This window comes from Tachysurus fulvidraco, chromosome 12 (assembly GCF_022655615.1).
Source record: "Tachysurus fulvidraco isolate hzauxx_2018 chromosome 12, HZAU_PFXX_2.0, whole genome shotgun sequence".
Taxonomy (NCBI): domain Eukaryota; kingdom Metazoa; phylum Chordata; class Actinopteri; order Siluriformes; family Bagridae; genus Tachysurus; species Tachysurus fulvidraco.
Window position 1 is genome coordinate 2982833 of NC_062529.1, and position 13743 is coordinate 2996575.

At 39.6% G+C, this 13743-nt stretch overlaps 1 protein-coding gene across 3 annotated transcripts; it reads left to right on the forward strand.

Moving 5' to 3' along the window:
• The first annotated feature begins 4778 nt into the window (after positions 1-4778).
• fut9a (fucosyltransferase 9a) lies at positions 4779-9101 on the forward strand. Of its 3 annotated transcripts, XM_047821075.1 has the most exons (4): positions 4779-5088; positions 6768-6930; positions 7029-7198; positions 7289-9101. In XM_047821075.1, the coding sequence occupies exons 3-4, from the start codon at positions 7180-7182 to the stop codon at positions 8374-8376; spliced, it is 1107 nt and encodes a 368-aa protein (XP_047677031.1). In that variant the 5' UTR covers positions 4779-5088; positions 6768-6930; positions 7029-7179; the 3' UTR covers positions 8377-9101. The 3 variants fall into 3 exon arrangements, with proteins under 3 accessions (XP_047677031.1, XP_027015896.1, XP_047677032.1); XM_027160095.2 differs by lacking the exon at positions 6768-6930; XM_047821076.1 differs by lacking the exons at positions 4779-5088; positions 6768-6930 and adding an exon at positions 5218-5344.
• The last annotated feature ends 4642 nt before the right edge of the window (positions 9102-13743 follow it).

Consider the following 13743-nt stretch of genomic DNA (forward strand, 5'->3'; position numbering starts at 1 on the left):
TCTGTGTGTATGACGACGTTTAATGCTAGCGGCTTACGTTAATTGTTCGAGATGTTTCCCACGTGGTTGTTCAGTTTAATTCAAATTTATTCACATTGCGCTTTTAACAATAAACATTGCCTCAAAGCAGCTGCACAGAACATTAATGTGTTTGTATTTATCCCTTATGAACAAGCCTGAGGTGACTGTGGTGAGGAAAAACTCCCTTAGATGGAAGAGGAAGAAACCTTGAGACGAAAAAAGGGATCCTCGTCCTCATTTGTTTGACACTGGAGGTTGTTGTCCTCAAAGACCACATGGAGTTAGCGTCTCCTCTTAGAACGTCTGAATACTTTATAAAGCAGAATCCAGCTGGAAATGCTGTGTTGTTGCGCAAACTTTTCCTCTGTTCTGTCACAAATCCTTAAGCAGGTAAAGGAGGTGCTGCCCAAGGCAACATAAACAGATCTGCACGACCTCAAACCAGGCGATGTGGTGGTGGTGGTGAAGGATTTCAGGAGGACAAAGTGGAAAGCCAGGCAATGGCTGCGCTGGGACCATACCAAGTACTTCTGATCACTTCGGAGAGCTCCCCTAAGATAACCTAGTAACCTCTCCCGTGAGCTCCAACTGACTCTCTACGACGTATAAAGTTTCCAAATCGGTATAATCCCCTGCTATAAGCAGTTTTTCGACGCAGAGAGAAGAAGCAGTTTCATCTGAACCTGCAGGACACACACGTTTCACACATTGCTGCCTGACAGAGTAACACATGTATGTGCGTGAACAGGGCTCTCAAGTATCACGCATTGGGAGTGACAGGCACTCATTTTGGTTGCGCTTTCCCGCCACACATTGTATTTCCCACGCAGTAAAAATTACTATTTATCATATATTTAATAAGCCGCAGCGCCCAAAATGTATCTGTCCGCACCGCTGTCTCTATGGAACCGGGCAGGAATCAAGTGCATCTTCCCTGGAGTTCTTAGTCGAGCCTGACACTTATTCACTCACTAACTCTCACTCATTTTCTACCGCTTCATCCGAACTTCTCGGGTCAAGGGGAGCCTGTGCCTATCTCAGGCATCTTTGGGCATCAAGGCAGGATACACCCTGGACGGAGTGCCAACCCATCACAGGGCACACACACACACACTCTCATTCACTCACACACACAATCACACACTATGGACAATTTTCCAGAGATGCCAATCAACCTACCATGCATGTCTTTGGACCGGGGGAGGAAACCGGAGTACCCGGAGGAAACCCCCGAGGCACAGGGAGAACATGCAAACTCCGCACATGCCTGACACTTATCAGCCAATCAAAAAAAAGAGGCTACACAACAGCCAATCAGAAAATAGCTCTATTGTAACGCAACAACCATTTAAAATATGTCATTCTTGCCTGTCTTCAAAACTTGAGAGCCCTGTGTGCGTATAAAGTAAAATAAATGAAAAAGGTATACTGTATGTGACAAACACCTACGACAGCAGACCACTATATAGTGACACACACACACACACACACACACACACACACACACACACACACACACACACACACACACACACACACACACACACATACGAGTTAGAAGCTTTTGTTAGAATGAGGAACCACTTTGATTATCACCCTAGAATCCTGATAAAAATGTTGCTATTAAACATGAGAGATAATTTTATTATTTTATACTTGAATTGGCAAAACCGCGAGCACAGGATTTTAAACGCCTACCAGTGAAGAGATACATGTAATTTGTTTCTCTGATACATGTTTAACGCACTCGAATTCGAAGAACGCGTGTTATGACGTCACACGACGTGTCCCGACGGAAAGAAATCACCCGCTCTAAACGTGTTTATATACCGACCGGGTTTACCTTTGTTCTGCAATCACAAAATCCTCCATGGCCTGAATATTGGTGGTGTTCGAGTGTGTGAAAGTGGACTTTTTTTTTTATTTTTTATGAATGAACAATAAAACTATTGTACGATTAGTGAATGTAGCAAAGGAAATGTTAGAACCTTGATTCTTTGCAGAACATGACATTGTGAACTTTTTTACTAAGAGTTGTGCTTTTTAGAAGATAGGAGAAAGTCTGTGTGTGTGTGTGTGTGTGTGTGTGTGTGTGTGTGTGTGTGTGTGTGTGTGTGTGTGTGTTGGTACATAGGAATGTGAAGGAGGATAAAAGTGTAGCTACTGTCCTCATGAACATCTGCATCATATCAGAGGAGATGAAGGTGCATCGGTGTGTGTGTGTGTGTGTGTGTGTGTGTGTGTGTGTGTGTGTGTGTGTGTGTGTGTGTGTGTGTGTGTATGAGTGTGTGTGCTCTTTGCTATGAATCACACACTTTACTCTACTTCATGTAGGTTCCTTCTCTCCAACATCAGAAAGATTCAGCCATTTTTTCCCACACATGCTGTTCAAGTGCTTGTTCAGTCTCTGGTGATTTTGAGACTCTCCTCTGCACATGATCCATAACGCAACTGCACGACTTATTTTCCACCTGATTTAGTTCCCACACACCACACCACACCACACCACACTACTCTTTCCACTGGCTTCCTGTAGCTGCATGCATCAACACACAGAAGCTTGTCTACAAACCCAAAAATTCACAAGCTTCTTCTAAACTCAAAGCTCTCATCACTTTAGACCTACCAGCGCTGTCTGTTAGTAGATATATATCTCTTCTGTTCTCACACCGAGGTAGTGGAATGAACTTCCTCTAGACATCTGAACAGATGAGTCACTGAATGTCTTCAAGACTTTAAGACTGTCTTAATACATAAAAACAAACAGTGTTAATATATGTGTTAATGTATGCACTAATACAAACCTTTGTATGTCGCTCTGGATAATAACATCTGCCAAATGCCACAAATGTAAATGTAAATGTAGTGACCACACCGAGACTCTATATTTGCATAAAACTTTACTTTTTCCTCCACAAACTTCGCTGTGACGCCTACGTCTAGTCGCCAAAGTTTGCCATCTCTCATAACGACAGAAGTTTTCATCTCGCATTGATACCGAACGATCTTCGATCGATTTGTCGCTGCGAATCGTTGTATGCTTTTTGAAGAGCCATTCTTAATTGAACATATTAAGGCTTTCTCATATTTGGATATAGGAGTTTTTTTATGGATAAAGATGGATTAAGCAACAGCGCAGGCGGAGAACACCCACAATGTGGAACTTACTTGAATTGCCTTTCAAACTAATGAAAAATGTGTTTTATTTTCTAATAACCAATCACACGAGACTGTACAGAAATTTATATCATCTTTGTCCTATGCATGAGTCATATCCATGATGTATTCCCATGTTGAACCCAGCGTTCCCTGGATAAGCTCTGGACTCCTCATGACTCCGAGAAGGAATAAACACTTACTGAAATTCACTTCCTGAAAGAATAAATAAATAAATAAATACATTTTAATACATGGGGGCAAGGTGGCTTAGTGGTTAGCAGGTTTGCCTCAAACCTTCAGGGTTCGGGGTTCGATTCCCACCTCCGGATTGTGTGTGTGGAGTTTGCATGTTCTCCCCGTCCCTCGGGGGTTACCTCCGGGAACTCCGGTGTCCTCCCCCGGTCCAAAGACATGCATGGTAGGTTGATTGGCATCTCTGGAAAATTGTCCGTAGTGTGTGTGTGTGTGTGTGTGTGTGTGTGTGTGTGTGTGTGTGTGTGTGTGTGTGTGTGTGTGTGTGAGTGAGTGAATGATAGTGTGTACCCTGTGATGGGTTGGCACTCCGTCCCGGGTGTATCCTGCCTTGATGACCAATGACACTTGAGATAGGCACAGGCACCCCGTGACCCGAGAAGTTCGGATAGAAGCGGTCGAAAATGAATGAATGATTTTAATACATTTACATTTTAAAATGTTTATTTAAAAAAAAACTAGGCTATAAAGGTCATGGATACACAAATTGACTGTTCATCAAATGACTAACCGTTATGTATTATTTATTATTCTAGCATTTTGAATAAAACATGGTTGTTATGTCCAAAGTCAGAGACCATCGAGTCAGAGTACCATTTGGTCACACCCATGGTAAAAGCTGGCTCTTTGCTGGCAAACAATAATGATAGGTCAATGTGCAGTACATTCATTCAAAGCTTTAACATCGACCTGGATTTATTTTTAAAACAACAGACATGTAAAGCCGGTCACACAGGAACGGGGGAATATGGCTGAAGAGCTCCAGTGCTTGTATTCATAGCAACCTGGATAAGGAGTCGCTTCTTGGTTATTCTCCATGTGGGTTTAGATATTTACCCCTTGTTCCATTTAGGCCATTAACATCTATTAGAGCTTTAAAGTTAAGTTCATTTTCATCCACCAAACTTGCAGGAACAAAATGGGCAATGAATAGAGAAAAAAAGAGGTTGTGGTCACTGGGGAATGTGTCACTGAGTATAATAATAATAATAATAATAATAATAATAATAATAATAATAATAATAATAATAATAATGCCAAACCTGTAATTAGACCCATTATTATTTAACAGTGTTTATTAGTTTGTTAGGGAATACAGCTTATAATATAATGTATAATATCGACATCTACGTGTGAGAGCGCAAAAGCAAGCTGAGCTTCACAGGACCGCAGTGGAGAGCTACAGTAACAGACAACCGCACACTCACACACTCACACACACACACACACACACACACACACACACACACACACACACACACACACACACACACACGCGCGCGCTCTCTCTCTCTCTCTCTCTCTCTCTCTCTCTCTCTCTCTCTCTAACACACACACACACACACACACACACACACACACACACACACACACACACACACACACACACACACACACACGCGCCCGAGCGCTCCAGTACGGACGCATTTCCGTCAGCTACACCACACAGCGATATGTCTGTATGTCAGCGTTCATGGCATGTGATGCTCGGACACGCAGATAAAGAGCATGGCTTGGCGATGCTGGCTGGGGGCTTGCAGTGTTAGCCCACCTTGGCTGTGTGGGAGAGCTGCAGAGATGGAAATGGACGGATGATGATGATGATGATGCTCCTTTCTCTCCTTTAGGGTTTCTTTTAGCGAACACAAGGCGATGGTGAGTACATAGCCTGTCCCCTATTATTATTGTATTATTATTATTATTATCATCATCATTATTATTATTATTATTATTATTATTATTATTATTATTATTATTATTATTATTATTATTACGCTCATTTTTGTGTGCGGGGAAAAATGGAACGGAGAAAAAAGGAAAACGCGCACGTGAGGATGCGATATTTTCCGCGTTATTGCTGTTGAAATGATGCAAATGTACACGACCGCAATTCGGACGAGACAAAAGATAGGTAAAGGATGCAGTTGACTAATATATATATATATATATATATATATATATATATATATATATATATATATATATATATATATATATATATATATATATATATATCATGCAAAATAATATTTCTTTATATGTGCGTAATATTTGCGCAACCATCATGCAGTGCAAACAGCATATTGCTTTATAATTATGAGCTGTAGCTAATGAAATGGCTCGCGCTCTTATGATAATGAAATGCTGTCCGTGCCATGCTTCCTGGTGTCATTTGGGGTTTTTTGTTTTTTTTTATTTCATCCTGCAAAAACACGTGAGTCCACTGCATGGGACAAATACAAAGCACTATCCTCAGTGTCGTTTGTATACAGGATCTGCAAAAACACAGACTGCAAAGATGTTGTGATGTGATGGATTGTATCGTTCATTGGTGCTGGTCTGTTTGCACCATCATGTGTGCATCTTATCATGGGACAGCAGCACAACGCATACATTCATGCAGATTCGGATCAGAAGCTTTAGATAATGTTTAAATCAAATATCAGGTATGCGAGAGAGGGTGAGAGAGAGAGTGAGAGAGAGAGGGTGTGAGAGGGAGAGTGAGAGAGAGAGAGGGTGTGTGTGTGTGTGTGTGTGTGTGTGTGTGTGTGTGTGTGTGTGTGTGTGTGTGTGTGTGTGTGTGTGTGTGTGTGAGAGAGAGAGAGAGAGAGAGAGAGAGAGAGAGAATGTAATTTGTATAGTATTTTCTTCTCATGCTAATGTGCAAAGACAGAAAAGAAGAAAATGATTTCAGAGGTTAATGATCTTGCAAAGCATTTGTCACTTTTTTAAATCAATTGCTGCATTTTCAGTGTTCTTAAATAAACTGAGCTGAATAACTTAGGCCTGAAACTGATCATGGACAATGTGTAGTGAATAGAATTCATTGTTTGGTATTGTTAAAAAAAAAAAAATCATTATATGTTCATTATACAGTGCAACCTATCTCTGCTTCCTGAGGATGGCAGTGTTCGCATTTACTCAAGTGAAATCAAACGTTATTGTCATCCCTCCCATGTGCAATGGAGTGAGATATTGAGAATCGCAGAACACCACAGCAGCTAACTCTGCGTTGCATCAGGCTTGTGACACCGTCCCTTTGTTTATTTCCTATAACAGTGCTCCTGTCCTTTGTTTGACATATTAACAAAAAGCTGAATTCGTAAACAACTTCTTCAGTCCATGGACAATACCTTGGCCTGAAATCCTACCTGTCTCATGTTGTTTGCTTTCCTATTGCAAACCAATGCATGCAGAAAGCCTTCATGATTCTGACACTTGTGGCCAAAAAATGTACTAAAAAAATATCAGTCAGGGACTCATGGGTGAAATGTCCACTGAGTGTCATTCTGGACTTCTTTAACCACAGCTACAGATTTCTGTTAAATCCCCAGCCATTCCCAAGCCAACTCCGAGGGCCAAACCTTGGATCTGGTCTGAGGTCTCTTTCCATCGTTACAAGCCTGATGTAGCTCTATCAGGAGCTAACCATGGGGCATCCTTGTACTGTACCTTGTCCGGATTTGAGTTACCAGAACCATCCTTGACCCTTACAATGTAAAGTGGTGTTTTAAAGAGAAAGCAAATTATTTTAGCACTTCTTGGTGCAAAGAAAGGATATAATTATTGTTTCTATTATTCTATTATTTCAATAGGGACCTACACTGAGAAAACTTTTCAATACATTTCCAAGACGGGACCAAACGAAGATTCAAATGTGTTTGACTCTTCATTGCTATATTTCGCTTTGTTACTGTTGAAAAGAAAAGCATTGCTCGAAGCACCTGCTTTCCAAATCCTTTCTGAATGACTGCAAAACTACCAGGTAAGCATTTAAGAAATCATTTGAGAAATCACGTCTCATTTATCACACTTACTGCTTTAGTAATGTTATGTCTTTGAATTTTTTTTAAAGGCCAGAGTATGCCATCTGCACCTACACACAGGATTCTGCGACCCCTCATGCTTGGCACCTTCTTACTGGGCTGTTTTGTGACTCTGTTTTTGATGTACCTCAAGCCGTCCACTAGCTGGTTATCGGGCCCTGTAGAATCAGAAACATCCACGGCTCGAGTAAAGAGCCTCCTGTCCAACAGAAGTGAGCAGAACCAGACCACGGTGCTCGTCTGGCTCTGGCCGTTTGGGGAAACTTACGACCTCAACGTGTGCAGCTCCCTGTTTAGCATAGACAACTGTTTCATAACCGCCGATCGCAACCTTTATAACAAATCCGATGCAGTCGTCATCCACCACAGGGATATTAGCACCGATCTATCTAACATGCCACCAGCGTATCGGCCTCCTCTTCAGAAATGGATTTGGATGAACCTTGAGTCACCATCACATTCATCCCAGTTACCTGGCATCGAGAACCTGTTCAACCTGACCCTGAATTACCGTCAGGATGCTGATATCGAAGTGCCTTACGGCGCCATTGTTGCCTCCCAAGGCGAGGAAGGCTTTGTACCCCCGAGCAAGAACAAGCTGATCTGCTGGATTGTGAGCAACTGGAACCCGGATCATGTGCGAGTGAAGTACTACAATGAATTGTACAAGCATGTGGAGATCCACGCTTACGGCCAAGCCTTCGGCGAGTACATATCGGACCAGGACTACTTCCCCACCATCGCCAGCTGCAAATTCTACTTGGCATTTGAGAACTCGATTCACAAGGACTACATCACGGAGAAACTGTACAACCCCCTCTCAGTTGGTACGGTGCCAGTCGTTTTGGGCCCACCGAGGGAGAATTATCAAAATTTTGTCGAGGGTGATGCTTTCATCCACGTCGACGACTTCTCCTCCCCAAAAGATCTGGCTGCATATCTTTTATTACTGGACAAGAGCGAGGAACTTTACTTGAGGTACTTTGACTGGCGCAAACACTTTAAGGTAAAGAAAGCCTATTTCTGGGCTGAACACACTTGTCTTGCATGTGATTATGTCAGAAGACACAATGAGTACAAGGCATTTAATAATCTTGACAAATGGTACTGGGGTTAATCTGGATATGTGCTGATTGGCTGCAAATGATGTAAAAGGTTGATACCATATTTTCCAGGTTATAAGACACTTTTTTACCCCCTTTATGATGTAAGACTAATACAACAAACTGCCATGCATGTTAATATTTTTGGACATGCCCATTTGGGAATGTTTCTATTTTTAAGCCGTTATCCTCCAAACTTCTATTCCCGAACCTGTCACATTTCCAGTGTTACCCTAGAGTTAGACCTAAGGACAGACAAAAGTCTGTTTTGTATAAGTTTGTGCAAGTTTAATTGGTTTTAATCCGGAGTGTCTATCCAAGGTTATTACCAGTCTGTTCATTTTTTATGGTTGACAATTAGATTCAAATCTAAAGAAACACCAAACACAGTTATTGTTTGGTGTGACTGGGTAAAGCAGATGGTGCTTTAATTTTGCAAATGTACAGTAGTGCATGTTATTTAATCCCACTGCCATCTGCACTACACACATCAACTGTCGAGGGATAATTAACTTTTACCTTGTGGATAAACATATCTTCAGAAAATAAAGAAATTAACCTGATTGGAATTCTTATACAGTCAATCCACTGGCCAATGACTTTCCTGGTTATCAACTGCTTAATATAATATTTTCCCAAGCAGCTGATTCAGTGCCATTGTGTCCATTGCGTCACATGCCGTTGTTGACATGTTGTTGATGAATCACTGTCGCACTGTTGCAATAAAATATGACCTGAAGCACTGATATTACAGATATTATTGACATCATGTTGTGCAATATAAGAAAATTTAACATACACCTAAAGAACCTCTGATACTTCACAATATAAAGCAGACTTAAGGGACATTTTGAGGCAGTACTGAGGTGGGGATTAAGATCAGGGCTAAAGCAAAACAGCTCAGATGATATACAGTATATTGCCGATCTCAAGCAATGCAAAAAATAACCTTGTTTAATATGAACACCAGGGGGACACGGTGGCTTAATGGTTAGCACATTTGCCTCACACCTCCAGGGTTGGGGGTTTCCTCCGGGTACTCCGGTTTCCTCCCCCGGTCCAAAGACATGCATGGTTTGTTGATTGGCATCTCTGGAAAATTGTCCGTAGTGTGTGAGTGAATGAGAGTGTGTGTGTGTGCCCTGCGATGGGTTGGCACTCCGTCCAGGGTGTATCCTGCCTTGATGCCCGATGATGCCCGAGAAGTTCGTATAAGCGGTAGAAATAAACGAATGAATGAATATGAGCACCATTTCGGCGGAAATGCATTTAAAAATATCCAGTTAAATTGGTCGCTAACACAATTGGTGAAGCGTACAGAATTTTAGGGACGTGTCTCATACTTCAGTGGAACTTATTGCCTGGAAAATATGGTAAATTAAAAGTACAAGTATCAGCGTTATCTGCTTAGACTGCTCTGGTTTATTTTTGTAAAAATGAAGCGGATATTACTTTATTTTGATAGTCATGCTGTGCACTTTCCATATTTATTCATTTGAATGCAGAGAACATATTTTATTATGTGGTAACCTTTAGTGACTGTTTTGGTTCCTTAATGCCTTGTTTATCATATGTCGATGATGATTTTTTTATTCTTTCTTTTTTTAAACAAATCGTCTTTCCGTGTTCACATCCGGTTGACTAAATGACTCCAAGAGAGAATATAAGTGTTGAACAGGAAAACAGAATTATTTATTTCACTGTAATATAGTGTAGGTGTGGTATTTGTCAAGTATGAAGTGTTTACAGATGTGTGTGTCGTCCATTGATGTGATTAGTGTAGTGTCTGAACTTGATTTTTGATTTTTTCCTTTGGATGTTACTTGCACAGTCATGAAAGTGTAACGATCTTGCTAAAGCATCGGTGCGCTCTTATTATTCATTAATCAGCCACAATGTGCGCTTTCATCACCAGCACTAGTGCTGTGTAATCCTAACAACGTACGTAAAAACACACGACGTGTCATCGGACGTCAGAAACGTTGCTCTAACTTACAGTAGTAGTGTTGGGAAAGTGAATAGTGTAACAACAAGCGAAGACAAGATCACAGGTTTTACTGTCATCCTACAAACTAGAGCTTCATCAATACTGATTCTGCCATTTCCGATACCGTACTACATGTGGTTATGCTAAAGAACAAGCAATAGTTCACAAATAACGATCAAAGCAAAACAATAAAATATCAAGAAAATATCTAGAGGTGAAACTGCAGTATCTTGTTGCAATACAAGTGACCTGATAAAAAACATATTAAGCACAAGGAGTTTATTGCTAGCAGCGCACATCAACGGAAAGGTAGCTAGCGCAAGAAAAATAAATAAAAGTTGTCCGTAATCGAGAGCTGTGGAGGTTTTTTTGGAATCGGAAACAAAACCCGTCGTTCTTCATCGCAGTCCTATTCGATCAAGTTACTAGCTCATTAACTTCATATTAGCTTGCTACGTTTTTACTTCATTTCAAATCAGTTAGCTAGCATCATAAAGTGAAATTGTTGCGGCGTAACGGCACAAAAAAAAAAATCACGGGAGTCATATTCTGAGGTGCGTTACGTGATTGGTTAAAAAGGAACGGATAAAAGTCCTTAAAAAAAAAAAGTCAACATTAAATACCATCTAAAGGCCACATTTTTGTTTAGATGTCAATCCTAACCCGTATAAATGGCTGTCCGTATTTCCTGCAATCGGTTGTGCAGCTATTCCACGATGCAAACAGCAAACGAATGTGGCTTTAACCTCAAAAGACTTATCAACTTTGTGTCCTTCTTTCCATTTTAAAGCGTGTAAATATTTCATCTGTTCGGGGCGGGAAAAAAAAAAAAGGTCTCATCTACCAGAACAATATGCATTTAGTCGCTAGACCAATAATAAATCAATAAACTGCTCACGTTTCTATTAGACCATAAATTTAAATGTCAGAGGAATCGAACTTACTGAGATGGATGAATAATATTTCTAGATTTCAGTTACTGAATTCTGTCTATTTTCTCTCATAAACAATGAATTTAGTACTAAAATCTAGCAAAAGCTAAATCCAGTGAAAGGAATGCATCGTCAAATTGTATGCACTGGTATATCATAATTCTTTTGTAGCATTTTAATTCGTTTTTTTTTTTTTTACATGGTACTGTACATGATCACGCCACTCTATTATCGCACTCCGGTGCTTTTATTTTGGTCTAGCAGAGTGAAAACAGATAAAAAAAAAAACAAGAGCACAAGTCTATTATGCAAATGTATGCATGTGTGTTGGATCGCACATTACTCACACACATTCGTAAGAGATTAGGATAGGAGGCCCTGTGGTCTGCGGGGGGACGTTAATGAGAAAGTCAGTGGACTTTTATTTTAGATATCGTTCTTATGAAGAGTGACATGTAGCTCGAGACTGCTCTATTCAATTCATAGACTCTAGCTTAGCAAACGTGTTCAGTGCCAAAGCTTTTCCTTTCATTGTTTGTTTTTCAGTGATCTTCTTGTACTGTGAAAGGCTTTTTTTTTTTTTTGGATAATCTTAAAAGTAATGTATGATAAATTTACAAAGGGATATCATAAGAATTCACACACCTTTCTAAGGTGCGGTGGTTTGATTTCTTCTGCTATTTTTAGCTAAATGCTAATGGGGAGATTCCATGATTGCTTTTCATAACAAAACATGCATTCAAACGTTCAAAAAACAAGTTTTAACCCAACTTAAAAAAAACAAAACATTTCTAACTATTATAAAACTATTCTGACTTTCCTGACTATTTTTACATGGATGTCACAGAATTGGCAAAATATATGTATAACTAGCGTCCATTAGCATTAAGGAGTATACGGTCTAGTGAATCTTTTTTTTTTTTTTAATTATTATTATTTATGAATTTTTTTATTCCCTAATCTGTGTAATGGGATTATACTTTTCAGTTAACATCAGACAATTATCAAAAAATGAATTAAGAATTATTTGACTTTAAATAATTAACTTAAAATAATTGGGAAATAATTATTAAAAAATAGGAATAAAAAAGGACGTATTTTTCTATTCCAGGGATTATATTTGTAGGTAAAGTGTAGTTGTGGTGGTGAATGGACAAATTACAATTTTATTGGGCTGAGGTTGGTTAAGATATAGTTTTGTTAGGCTTGGATAGGCAATAATGTAGTTGTTTGTTAAGCTGGGATATGCAAATTTCAGATTTGTTGGGATGGGACAGGCAAAAAAATCTTTTTGTTGAATAGAGATGGACAACGGTACAATTTTGTTTGGTTAGATTGGGCAAGAATACAGTTTTTCTAGACCGGGATAAACAAATTACACGTTTGCTATGACGAGATTAAGCTAGGATTTGCACCAAGACAGTTTGGTTAGGTTGGAATAGTAAAAACTGCTATTTTGTTGGTCAACAATTTTGCTGTGATGATGTTTTGTAATTTCTGTTTGCTGTAAAGGAAACTTTACTTGTGTCTAAACTTAACATCATTGGAACATAAAATGCAGTCATGGAATCACCCATAAACACATTAACCACAAAGCGCCAGAGATCCAGTGCAGGCCAACGTTAAGGTACAGAGTGAAAACCCACATGGTTTGGATTCCCGTTTTGTTACATAAATGCATTAATGTGCTCTATTATTGCTGTTTCTTTACTTTCCTCAAGCTGATGCTATTTAACAGTGCAGTTGCTTATGGTGTCTGTGTTGTGTCTGTATTTTATGATATATTGTTGATTCAATGCAAGAACTTTTTTGGAGAAAAGGTGTCACTTCTCTTTCTGTCTCTCTCTCTCTCTCTCTCTCTCTCTCTCTCTCTCTCTCTCTCTCTCTATATATATATATATATATATATATATATATATATATATATATATATATATATATATATATATATATATATATATATATATAAATATTTCTCTCTCTCTCATACATACACACACACGGCACGCACGACACTGTACACAATACAAATGTTCAAATTTTTCTGATCAATCTGTAAAGTTTGCTCACTGAGAAGCAGCTTTGTTCTCAGCATGGACACCATGACGTGTGAGGAGATCGAAACTACAGCTGCTGGATGCTTTAAGCACAAACCCAAGCACTGACAAACAGGAAATGGCAAATTTCGATCGTGAAAGCTGATTATCAGGACATCCTTCCGAGCAAAACAATAATCCCGAGTAAAATGTGAATGGATTCAGGAAAGACTTTATTTATTACTGCACAGCGTTTTGTGCTTCAACTCTGACTCAAAGGAAGTCCCAAGAGGTGACGTGAACGGAAGTGAGAAAAAAAAGAAAAAAAAAACACAATAACTTTTATACCTGGTCTTGTGTTTGAATACAAACTCAAGGATGTTATTGCTTTTCCACTGGATCGTCCTGCTTTCTTTTTTTTTCTCC